A 14,137-nucleotide genomic window follows, 5' to 3' on the forward strand; every position below is an offset into this window, starting at 1 on the left:
AGGCCTTACTGAAGTCCAGGTAGACCACATCCACAGCCTTTCCCTCATCCACTAGGTGGGTCACCTGGTCATAGAAGGAGATCAGGTTGGTCAAGCAGGACCTGCCTCTCATGAATCCGTGCTGGCTGGGCCGGATCCCCTGGTTGTCCCACAGAATCAAGTCCAACAGAAATACATATGACTAAGTATCTGTCTGAGAAAGAGGAATTGATGTCATCATTTTCTTCAAAGTAGAAAAACGGGTTAAATATTTAGGAGGAAAACATAAATGTATGAGTGTGTGAAAAATCTGTTTGTTTCTATAGAAAACAGTGGCATGTTAATGTTATCTCTAGGGATGAGATGGTTTTAGTGCTTTATAGTGGATTCATATAGATCAACTTTGTCAATGGTCTGTGGGGGAGGTATCAGTAACTGGAAGGTAGTTCTGACTGTTATTCAACTTGCACTTTAATATCCAAATGCCAAGATGAGTCTGAAGGAATTTTAAATGCAGAACAAACAATGGGAACAGGAACAAAATCACATACTAGAGACTGTGTTTTCTCAGCTCTGCCAGGAAATTCAGGGTACTCAGTCACTTTAGGCAAATATTATTAAATAGACATTGAATGTGAAAAGTTGGAGGGGAATGTGAAAAGGAAATGAGCCCAAGCATGGATTGAAATTGAACTTTGCCACTTTACCAAGCTTCATATTAGTCCCAAAATGAATAATGAAGGGAAAAGCAGTTTGCATTTGGAAATAATGTCCTTTATCATAGCAAAACCAGTGAGTTGATGTCTACCAAATATTTTTACTGGTGAATTTGCCAAAACTACTGGGGCTTTTCAGCTGGCTTTGCCCCCAGCACAAATGTTCTCACATAGCTTTAATCAGTAGGTTAGGTTCAGGAGGTAAAGTGCATTAGTTTTCTCTTTCCTACCCCACAAACAACTGCAAGCTTTGGGAGAAGACATTTGAACTCCATTTCCCATGAATGCTAACTTGAAATGCACTGTTACCGAATCTGTTCCAAAACTTAATGAAACAAATGGAAATGTTTCCGTTCTCTTTGGATGAGGTCCAGACTGAGCAGAGCAAATTCCAGATAGTTTGTCCTTGGGTCATTTCAGGTGGGAAGAGAATTAAATTGAAAGGGAGATGAAGCTGGAAATATGGAATAGGACTGGGAAAGGGGGGGCAGGTTCAGAGCTAGTCCATGTGGCTTCCCCTCCTTGTGCCCATGTGTCTCCAGCATGTGAGAGCAGGCTGTCTTGGCTAGTGGCCTGTGTGGGAACGAGTGTTCTCAGCACACATGACACCTGGGGACGTTGGGAACCACGGGACAGAGAACTCTACTCCTGTTCTCTCTCACTGCCTGTCACAACACTGCAAGTACCTACCCTTTTTCTACACATTGTGAAAGCATTGATGTTGTTTATTGGTGGTGTTGACTGATTTGCTGTTAGATACTAGGGTTTAGGGTTTAATACAAGAACAGCCTTACTGGATCAGACCAAAAGTTCATTAAGCCCAAACTATATCCTGATTCCAGCAGTGGCCAGTAGGAAATGCTTAGAGAAGCAAGTAAGAACAGGGTAACCATGCGTGATACTATTCTCTACTGTGTTCTTAGATTCCCAGCATTTTCAGCTCAGGAACTTCCCAAGACAGATGCAGATTCTGTATGTTTAGTAACCCTCAGTGGTTTTCTGCTCTTAATTTATCCAGTCCTCCTTGACCCCATGTAAACTTTTAGAGTCTAATTAACACTTCTTGGGCAGTAGATTAAGCTAGGACAGCTGTACCTATATCTGTCCCCATTTGCTTCTGCTGGTTTAAATCCACACAGTACAAATAGCTGAATGACATGCAGATCCACTCCTGTAGCACACAGCTCTCAAATTTCATTTACAGGATAGGCACCTTCCCAGCGCAGGGGTTCTAGCAAGATTTAACCATTCACATCCTTCTCTTCATGAAGTACTCAGTTGCCCTTGAGAGTACCTGGTACTAAGTAATGCTGTACAGCATTACAGAAGTCAGTTTGAGTAGTGATAAATTCATGTCACTTTGACCAGGCTATGTTACTGCAGGAGTGTTGATAACATGTTGCTCTTGGTATCTCAGCTAAATTCTTCACAATTAAGTAAGATCTCTCTCCATAGCATTCCACTGTGCACTGAAGACTTACCCATGGTAACAGGTGATCTAGGTGTTCCTCTTGTTCAGGAGGTGGAAATATCTTTGAATGGTGCTCTGCCCCATTCTGTGAAGTTGTTTCTTTGCTAAAGCACTTGAAATACATTTGAGGGCCCACCTTTCAGTATTTGTATGTATAATTGAGTAGAAAACATATAGCTAGGTCCCCCAGTCAGTCCCTCAGAATGAGTGACCCATGACCCCTCTTAGCACGAAGTCCACATCAGCCCAGAAGTTTCTTTTCCTGCCTCTGTCCTGACACTGATGAATAGATAAAGAGGTGGAAAGGAGGAGGATTCCGGTAAGAGCCAAGAAGCCAAGGTCAAATTTTGGTGTATCAACCAATTTAAAATACAAAATATCAGACATACGACTTATCTGGGACTCACAAATTTAAAGGACTGCCAGTGATACATGAAAGATCTCATTTACACCTCCATGTGCAGTACCTATTAAACCATGGACCATTCTTCTCCCAGAGCCAGCTTTCCACCATGTTGTGGTTTAACCCGACAGGCAGCTAAATACCACACAGCCATTTGCTCGCTCCCCCCACTCCCCAGTGGGATGGGGGAAAGAATCAGAAAAAAAAAAAGTAAGTAAAATTCATGGGTTGAGAAAAAGACAGTTTAATAGGACAGAAAAGGAAGGGAAAATAATAATAATATTGATAAAAGAATATACAAAATAAGTGATGCACAATGCAACAACTCCCCCCAGTTTATATCCCGAGCATGACGTCCCATGGTATGGAATATCCCTTTGGCCAGTTTGGGTCAGCTGTCCTGGCCGTGCCCCCTCCCAGCTTCTCGCTGGCAGGGCATGAGAAGCTGAAAAGTCCTTGACTAGTGTAAACAGTGCTTAGCAACAACTAACACATCAGTGTGTTATCAACATGATTCTCATACTAAATCCAAAGCACAGCACTGTACCAGCTACTAGGAAGAAAATTAACTCTATCCCAGCCAAAACCAGGACACACTACTTTCACCATCTCTTAGTACACTGGAGCAAATTCAGTGCTAGATCTTACAATGCTGAGCCCTCTACTACTATCACCTGTCTGCACAGGGTATTTCCTAGCCAAGGAAATACCTCAGTGCTTAAAAAAAGGTGCCAGCTCCATCTTTTAGCTTTAGCAGAAGAGAGGTTTGCATTTTGTTTGTGACAAGGACCCTTCTTCCACTCATCTCCATGGGGATCACAGTAGGAGATTCCAAGGCCACTCCTCTGGTATCCTCCTCTGTATCCATTACATGTGTGGATGTGTCCACACATGTGGACATGGTCATTACTGAGCATGCAGTGTGGAATTTCTGCTGCCAGTATCTATTACAGTATAGCAAAGATAGCTTTGTCATGCTAGAATGCAGGTAGCTTAGTTACCTTTTTCTTTTTGGTGCACAATTGCTGACACTACACAGTTTAGACAACAAAAGATGTATTACAAATGTTTGACTGTTTATCTTTAGAAATCTGATAATTTTTGAGGAAATAGAAGTTTAAATGTGAGATAATCATGGCTCTGTAAGTGGCTAATTTGCCTTGATGAACGTCCATTAATTTAAAAAATTCATTGCCTTAAAATGTTTCTTTATACACTAGCTTTCATTTTCTGTTCTTCCTCAAAAATCTGATCACTGTTGTGCATAACATAACTCGCGATTTCATCCACTGTTTTATTTCAAACCGTAGGGAAAAAAATCTTGTTTGTGACTTTCCCAACTTCCAGCTTCTTAAATAAAGGAATTGTGTTCCTCTCTGTACCATTGATTTTGAAAGATTAATTTGCTTTTCACTGGAAAAAAACAAAACAAAACACACCTTTCCTGTGTAGTCAAGTAAAGATGTTTTAGTTTTGATGCTCAGATGAATCCATGTTAGTTACGCATTTTTCTTATTACTAAATTTCTTTTGTCTTTTTCAAAGGCTGCAGGAAATGCTGTGAAGCGAGCATCAGACAATCTTGTCAGGGCGGCCCAAAAAGCAGCATTTGGGAAAGCAGAGGATGACGATGTTGTGGTCAAAACAAAGTTTGTGGGTGGCATTGCTCAGGTTGGTACAATCACCCAAGAAGTAAAGCAGAGAAAAACTCTCACAGAAATGTAGCATAGTGTTACAAGGTCCATCTGCTGCATTGCAGGCTGACAAATCTGTGTAGAAATCGATGATAAATTACTTGATGCCTCGCTGTCAGTTAACCACTGACATAACAGCACAGCGATATGCTGTAAGATGTCTACACTTCTTCATTGAGCATTTACTGTAATAGCAGTTACCATTGTCCAGTATCTTTTATTTTTGTTCTGATGAAGTTAATGGTTCTTTTCAAACGTCCCTTGTGTACTTTAAATATTCCCAAATCTTAATGGAACACTAGTTTTGTATGTATATAATCAAAGAAATAGAGAGCGAGAGATAAGGACTGATGCTATTTCGTTACTGTGACCATAATAAATATGGGGAAATAATAACAGTATTTAAAAATAGATTCCAAGGCTTTGAGGCTGTACCAACTTCTGGCTTCACTGTTATGAATGAGGAACACCATATACTGTGGTCACTACTTATTAGATATTGAACTTTATCATTTCTGCATGTCTGTAGTACTGTTATTTTTCCTTCGGCATTTTGAGATGCAGGAAAATACTGTGGACACCTGCAGTAATGAGTGTTCAATTTTACTGTCACTCAAACATTATGTTAAGACATGGTGCTTATCCTACATGTGCTAACCCCTCACCCCGATGAATGTTGGGGGAGCACAGCACTATAAAATCCATCATGGATGTATGGTAAAGCTATGCTGGTAGATTCTTTTTTTCTTTTTTTAGTCCTCTTTAAGAAACAAGTGGGAATATGATACTGTTCTTGATGGCATAGTCCTGGAACCTGAAAAAAATTCAGCAATTCCTGCTGAAGTCATTGACATTTGGTGCTTCTTTCTTTGCAAGAAAGAAATCTTGTTTCACAGACAGTATTCCTTGCTGTCATAATTCATGCTTCTGTTTTCTAGATCATTGCAGCCCAAGAAGAAATGCTGAAGAAGGAAAGAGAGCTGGAAGAGGCAAGGAAAAAACTGGCTCAGATCCGCCAACAGCAATACAAATTTCTACCCACAGAGCTGAGAGAAGATGAGGGTTAACCTGCTGAGATTTTCTTCTTCTTCTTTTTTTTCCTTTTTTTTTCCTTTTTTTTTTTTTTCTTTTCTTTTAAAGAAATAAGCTAAAGGGGGACAGTACAGTGAGAACTGCTCTGACAACATTCTGGTATGCCAAGCACTTACCTAAATAAACTGCCTGTCATAGCTTCGGATGAGCAGAGGGCAATAAACACTTGTTCTTTCTCATCTGGTCAGCTGAGGTGCATGATGATCAAATAATGGTACAGTGTTAGGTTCATCATTCCTGTTCCTTCCTTGACTTATATCTCAGGAGAGAATGTTTCACTTTTTACTAAAGATACTAAGTCAGTATTATTGTCACTTTCCTGATGCTTGAGGTATTTATCGTTCCTTGACTTGTTATAAAACATTCATAATATTAATAGGAAAACAGTCAAGAAATCTTTCATATGATAAATATCAAATGAGCTGGTGGTTCTCCCCCAACTGCCCTTGTAAAAAGAAGACCAAGACGGAGAAGGATGTATGTCTGAGTGTGGGTTTGAAGAAGATGCCTGTCCTCTTTCAGTGTTATATAGCTGGTTCACCCCAAAACTGGAGGAATTGTCTCTGCACCTGTTTGCACTAGTAGTATTACTCCTTACCTGATACCAACGAGCTTCTACTTGTACAGTATTTAGGTTTACAAAATGTGGCAATAGCCATTCTTTAAAGAGCTCAGAAAACAAAGAAATGGAAACCTTGTCATTGCCTCAATAATAGCAGGTTCATGAAGGAAAATGCTGTTTCAATTATATACCTCTAATGTGTGACTACTTTCACAGTATTATACACACATACACATGCTCTAATATTGGACTGAATAGTTTGCATTTTGTTTTTTAATTGAAGTTATCTGGTTCGTACTGTGGGATTTCTGTTAGAATGTATGTTAGTTAAAAAAGGGAAATGCCCAGTACATCAAAAGACTGTCACAACTCTTGTTATTCTTTTAATAATTTCATTTATAATTATATTGTTTTGAAACCTGTGGGTATTGTAGGAGAAAAGAATTAAGTGATTCACAAGTAGACTTTTCCTGTAATATATTTTTAAAAAATCTGGACTCTAGGGAGTTTCTTTTCATAGTTGGTATTGATGAAAATATACTCACCAAGGAATTGCAGAGAAGGAATAGCAGCAATCTATCAGCAATCTTTGTCTTCAGCTGCAGAAAGGTACGGTATGCTCTCAATATCTCTGTTGTGACCTAGACAATAGCATTACGGGTAGAGTGAGTAACACATTTTACCCTGTCAAAGAAAGAACACAAATCACAGCAACTTTAACTAGAAAAAGCTAAACTGTTCAACTAACTACAGAAACACCCTCTCTCCTAACAATTTCCAACATGCCTCCAACTCCATTCAAGCTCTCTTAAACAATAATGTCAAGTCTATTTAGGTCAAAGGATGTTGCCACTCCAGTCCTTCTGAAGGCTGTGCTGTCATTTAGATACCTGCCAAGTGCATTCAGCTGAGCCTGTTACGTTGTATGCATACCCACCTAGTTGTCATTGTTGCAGAAATACTTGTCTTGTAGACTCAAAAGTAACCCCCCCTAGTGGTAGGTTTACCAGTTTAGATAGTGCTAACTCCTCATTTAAGTTACCTGCATGAGATACAATTATCAGGAATTTTGTCACACTAGTGTTAAATATATAGCAAAAAATGACTAGAGAATTAATAAATATTAAAGTGTACAAAGATTTTTATTGTTAGAGTCTCTTCTCTGGTACTGATGTATTTCAGACTCAGTAGAGTTGCTGGAGAATCCACAATCATGAGAGGAATAAATTGGCAAATCCCAAATGGAATCACTGGCATCGACAGATGGGCTGTGATGTGTAGGCTTGTGTGCATATGCAAACCCTTACTATCGGATACGTGCAATTCCAAGTTCTGTCATTTTCCACTTCAGCATAATTGATTTTTTTCACTCAACTACTGTGAGCAGCGTCACAGAATCTCAATGTTAAGAATTCCTACACAAAAAAAAGGCTTCTGTAAATTTTTAGGCAGAAGGCTAAATGGGTGTGTATTGCTGCAAGACCTAAATAAAGACAGCTCTGGTGATAGGGATTTTCTGCTGCTGTTGGTAGGTCCAGCTTCTCTGCAGGTTACGGCTCTTTCTCTCTTTTTTTTTTTTTTTTTTTTTTTTTCCTGGATAGCCTCACATTCCCATCTCTTTTTTGGAAAGATCTGCCAGACAGATTTGTTACTGCTTCCCTTTCAACCTATGTTTCACCTATTATTTGGTCTCATTAAAGCACGAAGAAAGGTGATGCTGTCCTTAGCACCATGCCAATATTTTATTGTAGGTATAATACTGTTGTAATATATTTTGATCAGGATGGTATTTGCCAGTTTGAAAGAAGCCGGAAGCCTGGTCAAATGCAACTATGTATGGAAATTGTATAGCTAGAAAACTTTATCAGTATGTAGAAGGAAAGAGCATGCTCAAATTGTGTTCCAGATAAATTTGTTTGGGAAGTCCATTTTAGCACAGTTATTTTGGGACCTCTCTATTTCTGATTTAATGCCCCCTCTTACCTGGCAGAAAGTATTGTTCTTTTTTTCTCCTTAGCTATGTGCTCCATAGAGGAACCACAGTCAGATGAGTAGCTGAGCTGAACAACTGAAGTATTTGTTTACTCTGAATTTTGGGTCTTCATTTGGGAAACATTAAGATAATATAAGCTCATCTAAAGTCTTTCTATTTCAATTTTTTCTTGCTGTTATAATTTGCAGTACCACTGAAGTCCACATGTGAACATCTGTGGAATTAGTCCATGCATTCATTTGGCATGGAGACTTGCAGCAGGAAGTGACAAGTTGGAGTAAGGGACGGAAGCTAATTAATAAGACGGGCAGATGTTTACTTTGTTCTGTTAACTTGTGAAATGGTAAATGAGCTCTGTTGTATCTCACCCTTCTTCATGTGGAATTCACTTTAAGGAACTGTATGCAAATTAAAAGCAAAATGCCTCAAAGTTGTTTGTGTACAAATAGTCTAGTGTTGTTTCCCCAACTATTCAGAAAATAATTTGAACATTTCATCATTCATCTTAACTTTTCTACATCAGAAGCCTCAAAGTAAGAAAAGTTTTAAAACAAAAATTGAAGGCCAGACTCTTGTTTCATCTGTCCCTTTCCCTTTGATTTTCTGCATCTTCATTACTTAATTCCTAATGAAGGGATGAATACATAATCTAGAAACCTCCTCAATGGAAATGTTTAGCTCATGAGCACATTTTTGCTTTTATCAGTCCAAACTGACAAGATATTCACCCCAGGAGTATGGCATGTGCCATCACTACATTTATTTTCCCTACTTTTTTTTCTTAATCTCTGATTTGGGATTTGGGGGGTTTTTTGGCCTTCTACTGTAAAAGTTTTGTCCTTATGTAGCTGCACCGTGATTATCAAAGAGAGAGTTATCTGCCCATAACTGTCATGATTCCTGAAATCTGCTTTTCCGTATTCACAGTAGTATACGTTAAACACACTGTGGTTGTTCATGTTAATGGAACAACACATTTCTGTGGCACAAAGTTTATGATGCCAGATGCAGAAACTGTTTGGTCATGTGAGTTACAAGTCTCTTACAAATTGCTGTTTTGCCTGACCATAGCACCTGCAATGGAGTCTGATAAATTAGTTCAGAGGTAGACAGATGCACAGACTGGATCTGGCTCATGAGCTACCCTTCCTTTAATGTGTGAACTCATCCTTGGGCACAGTGCATCGTTCAGTGGAAAGCGATGCAGAGATCCTTGAGCGAATGTTGCTAAGCGCACGCAGCACTGGGTAGAGCCACACGGGTGTACTTCAGCCCAAGAGGCAACATCCCTACTTTCATCACAGTGGACAGGGGGACGCACTGCCAAACAGGCTGCTTCGGTCAGCGCTGGGCAGAGGGAGGACCTGGTACTGAGGCACAACACAATGAAGCAGAGTCTCCCCTACGTCAACTGCCCGGTATCAGATTAGGCCCCCAAATCTGATACTTCCTAGTTGGAGTCAACAAACTCAACAGTGCTGAACTTTGTGTATTGCTTGTTTTCAGCCTGCTGCATGTGAGCTATAGAGAGGTCTCCAGAAGGCATGGTAAAGACTGTGCCGAACTCTTTGTAATCTGCCTAGCCACTGCGTAAAGCAGATAACTGCAGAAAAGTTCTGGGCTGCAATGTTTCAGCACCAGAGAAATTTAACAAGAGAATCGATCTAAACTAGACGTGGCCCAGTTCAAGGGGCAGGCTGAAGCAACCCTGTGTCCTAGAGTGTGGAAACGCTATACCCATGACAGTTCATATCTGACAACAGGATTCATTTTGCCTAAAGATTATTATCTGTCACTTATTGAGCTACAAATAAGCACCATTTTGTCACTTTTTTAACTTTTTAAAAATAATAAAGCAGAAGAGATTTCTGTTTTCTCCCAAATTAGTACACTTTGTTGCAGTGGAAGAACCTTCTGTTCAAGACAGTTTTGTAATTATATGCTGGAGTTTCTAGGGGGTTGAACTCTAATGTCTTCCCTTTCTGTTAAAGTTTTAACCCCAAGAAAGGCACAAAGGAGTTTCTAGTCATACTGCCACACCATTATGTATAGTATTTATCTGGCCACAAAAATAAATAATTTTTTTTTTTCTTCACCAACAATGAGCCCTTGAAGGAATTCCTTTTTTTTCTGCGTGTAGGTATTTGTGACTTGTGTTGCACCAGTTGTCGTGCAAAGGATCATTTTGCTCCTTAAGCAAAATAAGGCAGAAGTTGTATCTATCTGCAAGGCTGGGAAAAGGCAGAATTCCCAGGTGACAAAGGAGAATGTTCTATTTAAAGCTCTGCTGCATAGACAAAACTATGAATGCTTACTTTGTGATACATGTCAGTGACCATTCAATATCCTTAAAATAAAGCAGATGTTAACCGCACATAAATATATAAAAAAAATAAAACACCAGTTATTCAAGGGTGTTGGATGCTTGGTATTGTTGGGGTTTTTGGGGGGAAGGCTAGTTTTGCTTTTATGTATGTTGTGATTTCCATTTCATTCAACGTTTTTCCATGCCAAATATAACTCTGTGTGTGTATGTACAGTTAGGCTACTTCATTCTCCATATGAAATCTATGCCAGAAATCTTGCCACTGATCAGTTGCATTGTAACTAGTTTGATGTTGCTTCCAGCAGTGGCTGTTTCTGGCATGAATGCGTTCGTGTCAAAGTGGGATCTTTTTGGCGTTCTGTGTGCTCGACAAGTGGATCCATCACCAGATGTGTATGTCATGTCTCTGATTATATGGCAGCTTTCTTCCATGTGTTCTCCATGACAGAAACAAGATGGAAGAAGCCCCTCTTCTAGGGTTGGTTAGCTGAATATTTAAATGGGAGCTCTAGAGGTCCTAGGCATGTTTTAGGCTAAAATATTTAAAAATAACTATTAAAATCTTTTAAAATAGATATTTTAAACTGCTAGAAAAAAGCATTTGGTGAGTTTGCTGTCCTTATTTTCTGTGCAGCACGATTTTAATTTGTGTTGAAAACATACTAGGCACTACTTTAGAGATGCTAGGGAAGTTAATTCTTCTGCTTGCACAATAATGCCTACGGACTTGAAAACTAAACCACAATGTTTGACATGCTTGGGTCCCTTTTGACCTTACCTTTTTTTACAAGTTTCTTTGCTTTTCCTGTTCTCTTTTGTTCTGAGCATTTATGAAAGCTGGACTCTTTCTTCCTCGAGCATCTTTTAACAATATATACACTAAGTTTTCCACCTGTGCAAGTCAGTCAGTTATGTCTAGCTTGGCAGGAGAAATACTAATATGTGGGGTTTATCCATGCCTAATTTGGATAATGTAAAGCTTATATAAAAAACATTATTTTCTTTCCCTACTGGTTATTTTCTTTAAGTATATTTATTCTAAAAATGGATAGTAGGGGCTGGTGACTTCTTAGCATCCTAAAATGTCCACTGTGAGGGTTTATCCCAGGTGAAGAGGGTTTCTTTTGGCACGTTTACCCATAACTGGTATTGCTATAAAGTCAAAATCTCTTTATTAAAAATATACATGGAACATTAAGTTCAGAACTTTTGAAGATTAAAATTCACTCATGGTACCAAGTCAAATGTTAATTTAGCAGTCTCAGAAGCCTTTTGAAGTCTGTGGAAAAGATACTGCATTAGGACAGTGAGAAAATGTTGCTGGCTATTTTCTTAACACAGTTCTTGCTCTTGAAGTGCTGAATTTAATAATAGTGGTTGGAATCTTCAATCCCACACAGATCAATATTCAGTACTTTCTAGGCTGTTAGCATAATCCTTTTGTTTTAAAATAATTGCCTGTACTATGCTCCATCTTTTCTGAATATGGTTCAAAATCAGTCGTCTTTGTGGCTGTTTGCATTTTGTAAGGTGCAATTGACAAAGTAAAAAGGTTAATATAGAGGTTTCTTCCAGCATTACAGTTGATGATCTTTGCATTCAAATTGCATTGTATATTCTAAGTTATTTACTTGAACATAAGTCACTGAACTGTTGACCTGATTAAGTCTTAGAGAGAGTGGTCAGATTCTGGGGCAGTGGGTATATTATAAGTACGTACTGTTTTGTACATTTTCCAGTTTGACAATAAATACATCGCATTTTATTAAGGATGTACTGCCAGATAATAGTTTTATCAGCCTTGCTTCTGAAACAGAAAAGGTGTTTATGCCCCAGTTCACCAAATGCTGTAGCACATACTTAGAGTATTAAAAAAAAAAAAAAAAAAAAAAAAAAAAAAAAAAAAAAAAAAAAAAAAAAAAAAAAAAAAAAAAAAAAAAAAAAAAAAAAAAAAAAAAAAAAAAAAAAAAAAAAAAAAAAAAAAAAAAAAAAAAAAAAAAAAAAAAAAAATTCCTTCATACTCTGTCTGGTGGAATATAGTTACCTCAACTTGACCTAAATGGGATTAAGCCCATGCTTAAGGGATTTCCCAAATGACAGTGCTTCAGACACTCAGAGAGACAATGCACGGCCCATATGCTTTACTGCATGCTGCTAGTTAGAACTACCTTCTCCATCATATCCATCCCAAGATCACCACAGTGGGTTTCAAGTATTAATAAGAATACTCTGCTCTTACAGACCATTTCTTATTTGTGGTTCATAAAGCACTACAAATGAGTCACTCCTATTTTACAGATGGCAAAATTATGTTGCAGGAAGGGAGATAGTTTATTCAAATCCACAGAGCAGGTTGCACTGAATGTAATAGCCAGTTGAGTTCCTGTGATCCAAGAACTAGACAGACCAGTAGTAGCCATATCCAGGAAAGGGTTAATATTTATATTCCCATCTAGTTACTAACTGGTCTACATTATTTTTTGCATTAATGTTTCTGCACTCTGTCAGTTCCAGAGAAATCAAATGCATTCTTTTTCGGTAACTGTATAGCAGAGGGACTTAAACAGTGATTGTGATTAGTGCCAAGAACAACCATCTTTCACTGCCAATGCTTTAAACAAACATCCTGTCTTCCAGAGTTGAATTTAATCTGCAAGAATCTCTGCTCAGTGCCTTGGCTTTGCCTTATGTTGTAACCACTTCTGTTAAGGCACCAGCCTCAGTTCTCTTCCAGTAAATAAGGACTTAATGCAGCGTTTTTCTCTGACTTTTTCTACAAAAGAAGTGACAGCTTTAATACTTTGGACAAAGCTTTTGCAGCTTATTTAAATCAGCCTCCTGCTTTACAAAGCTTCCTGCAAAATATGATGAAAATCCTGAGGCATTGAAGCCTTTAGTGTGACACTTTTAGCCACAGAACCAGGTTTGAAGTTTACTCAGAGATGCCTTTAGTCATCTGCAGTTACGTGAGATTTAGACATTAAGAACACCACAGTAATGCTTCCGGTCTGTCTGCAATTACTTACTCTTTGCCTTCAGCTATATAAGCATGAGTATTTTGTCTCTTCTAAATATTTACGTTTTGTTTGCATTTTTAAGGATAAAGGAGTTGAAATGACACTGTATTTCTAAAATGCTAGCAGTTTCTCGAGATCCAGTCTGAGGATTATGTTTAGTTCTAGTTTTTCTGTGTAAATTTTTAGCTATTTTAAAAAAAAAAAGTGGCATGCATGGCAAAGTTGGTGTGAAACCTCTAGTAGCTCAAGTGCATATTAAATGCTTATACTTGAGACAATTTTTTTATCTTTTACTGAGGGGGAAAGCACATTGCTTTGCTAACAATTTAAAGATTGTTATTTGTTGTTATTTGAAATTTAGTGAGTTGAAGCAATATAGTCACTGTGGGAATATTTGAGTTATGATCTAAGATGGAGGCGTGTTAGGAAACAAAATGGGTATATTCTTCAAGTCTAGACTGAACTTTTGTCTCATGAAATAATTGGAGACTTCAGCTAAATGTTTATTTCTCTTCTCTTTTTGGTTATTGGTTTTTGCCTGCATCTGGTTTTGCCTGCTTTCATCTGCTCATGGTTGGCTTTTTTCCTTGAAAGTCAGTATGTTTCAGTATGTGCAGGTTCAGTCACGATCGTGTCTGTCTGTGGAGAAAACAGGGGTCTTAACTTAAAGATTTATTACCAAAATCAGGAACAGTATCTCCTGCAAAACAAGATCAAATCCTCCAGTGGTATTTATCAACTGTCATTAGTGCAGGACACTCAGTCCCTAAATTCATGAAACTACAGTACAGGAACTGAATTTGTCCCCTCATATGTATGGTAAATAAATATGAATAATCACATTCTCTTAAATAGATTTGAAAATTAGTGAGTTCAAGCAACCCA

At 38.3% G+C, this 14,137-nt stretch overlaps 1 protein-coding gene across 1 annotated transcript in view; it reads left to right on the forward strand.

Annotated features, from left to right (window-relative positions):
* The window catches only part of TLN2 (talin 2), a 178,200-nt gene extending 169,861 nt beyond the window's left edge, over positions 1 to 8,339 (forward strand). The window contains exons 57-58 of the mRNA XM_009273990.1: positions 4,114 to 4,239; positions 5,201 to 8,339. Of these exons, the coding sequence (XP_009272265.1) occupies positions 4,114 to 4,239; positions 5,201 to 5,329 (255 nt within the window). The 3' untranslated portion in view covers positions 5,330 to 8,339. The remainder of the gene's footprint in view (positions 1 to 4,113; positions 4,240 to 5,200) is intronic.
* The last annotated feature ends 5,798 nt before the right edge of the window (positions 8,340 to 14,137 follow it).

Source organism: Aptenodytes forsteri, unplaced genomic scaffold (assembly GCF_000699145.1).
Source record: "Aptenodytes forsteri isolate BGI_AS27 unplaced genomic scaffold, ASM69914v1 Scaffold239, whole genome shotgun sequence".
Lineage (NCBI taxonomy): Eukaryota > Metazoa > Chordata > Aves > Sphenisciformes > Spheniscidae > Aptenodytes > Aptenodytes forsteri.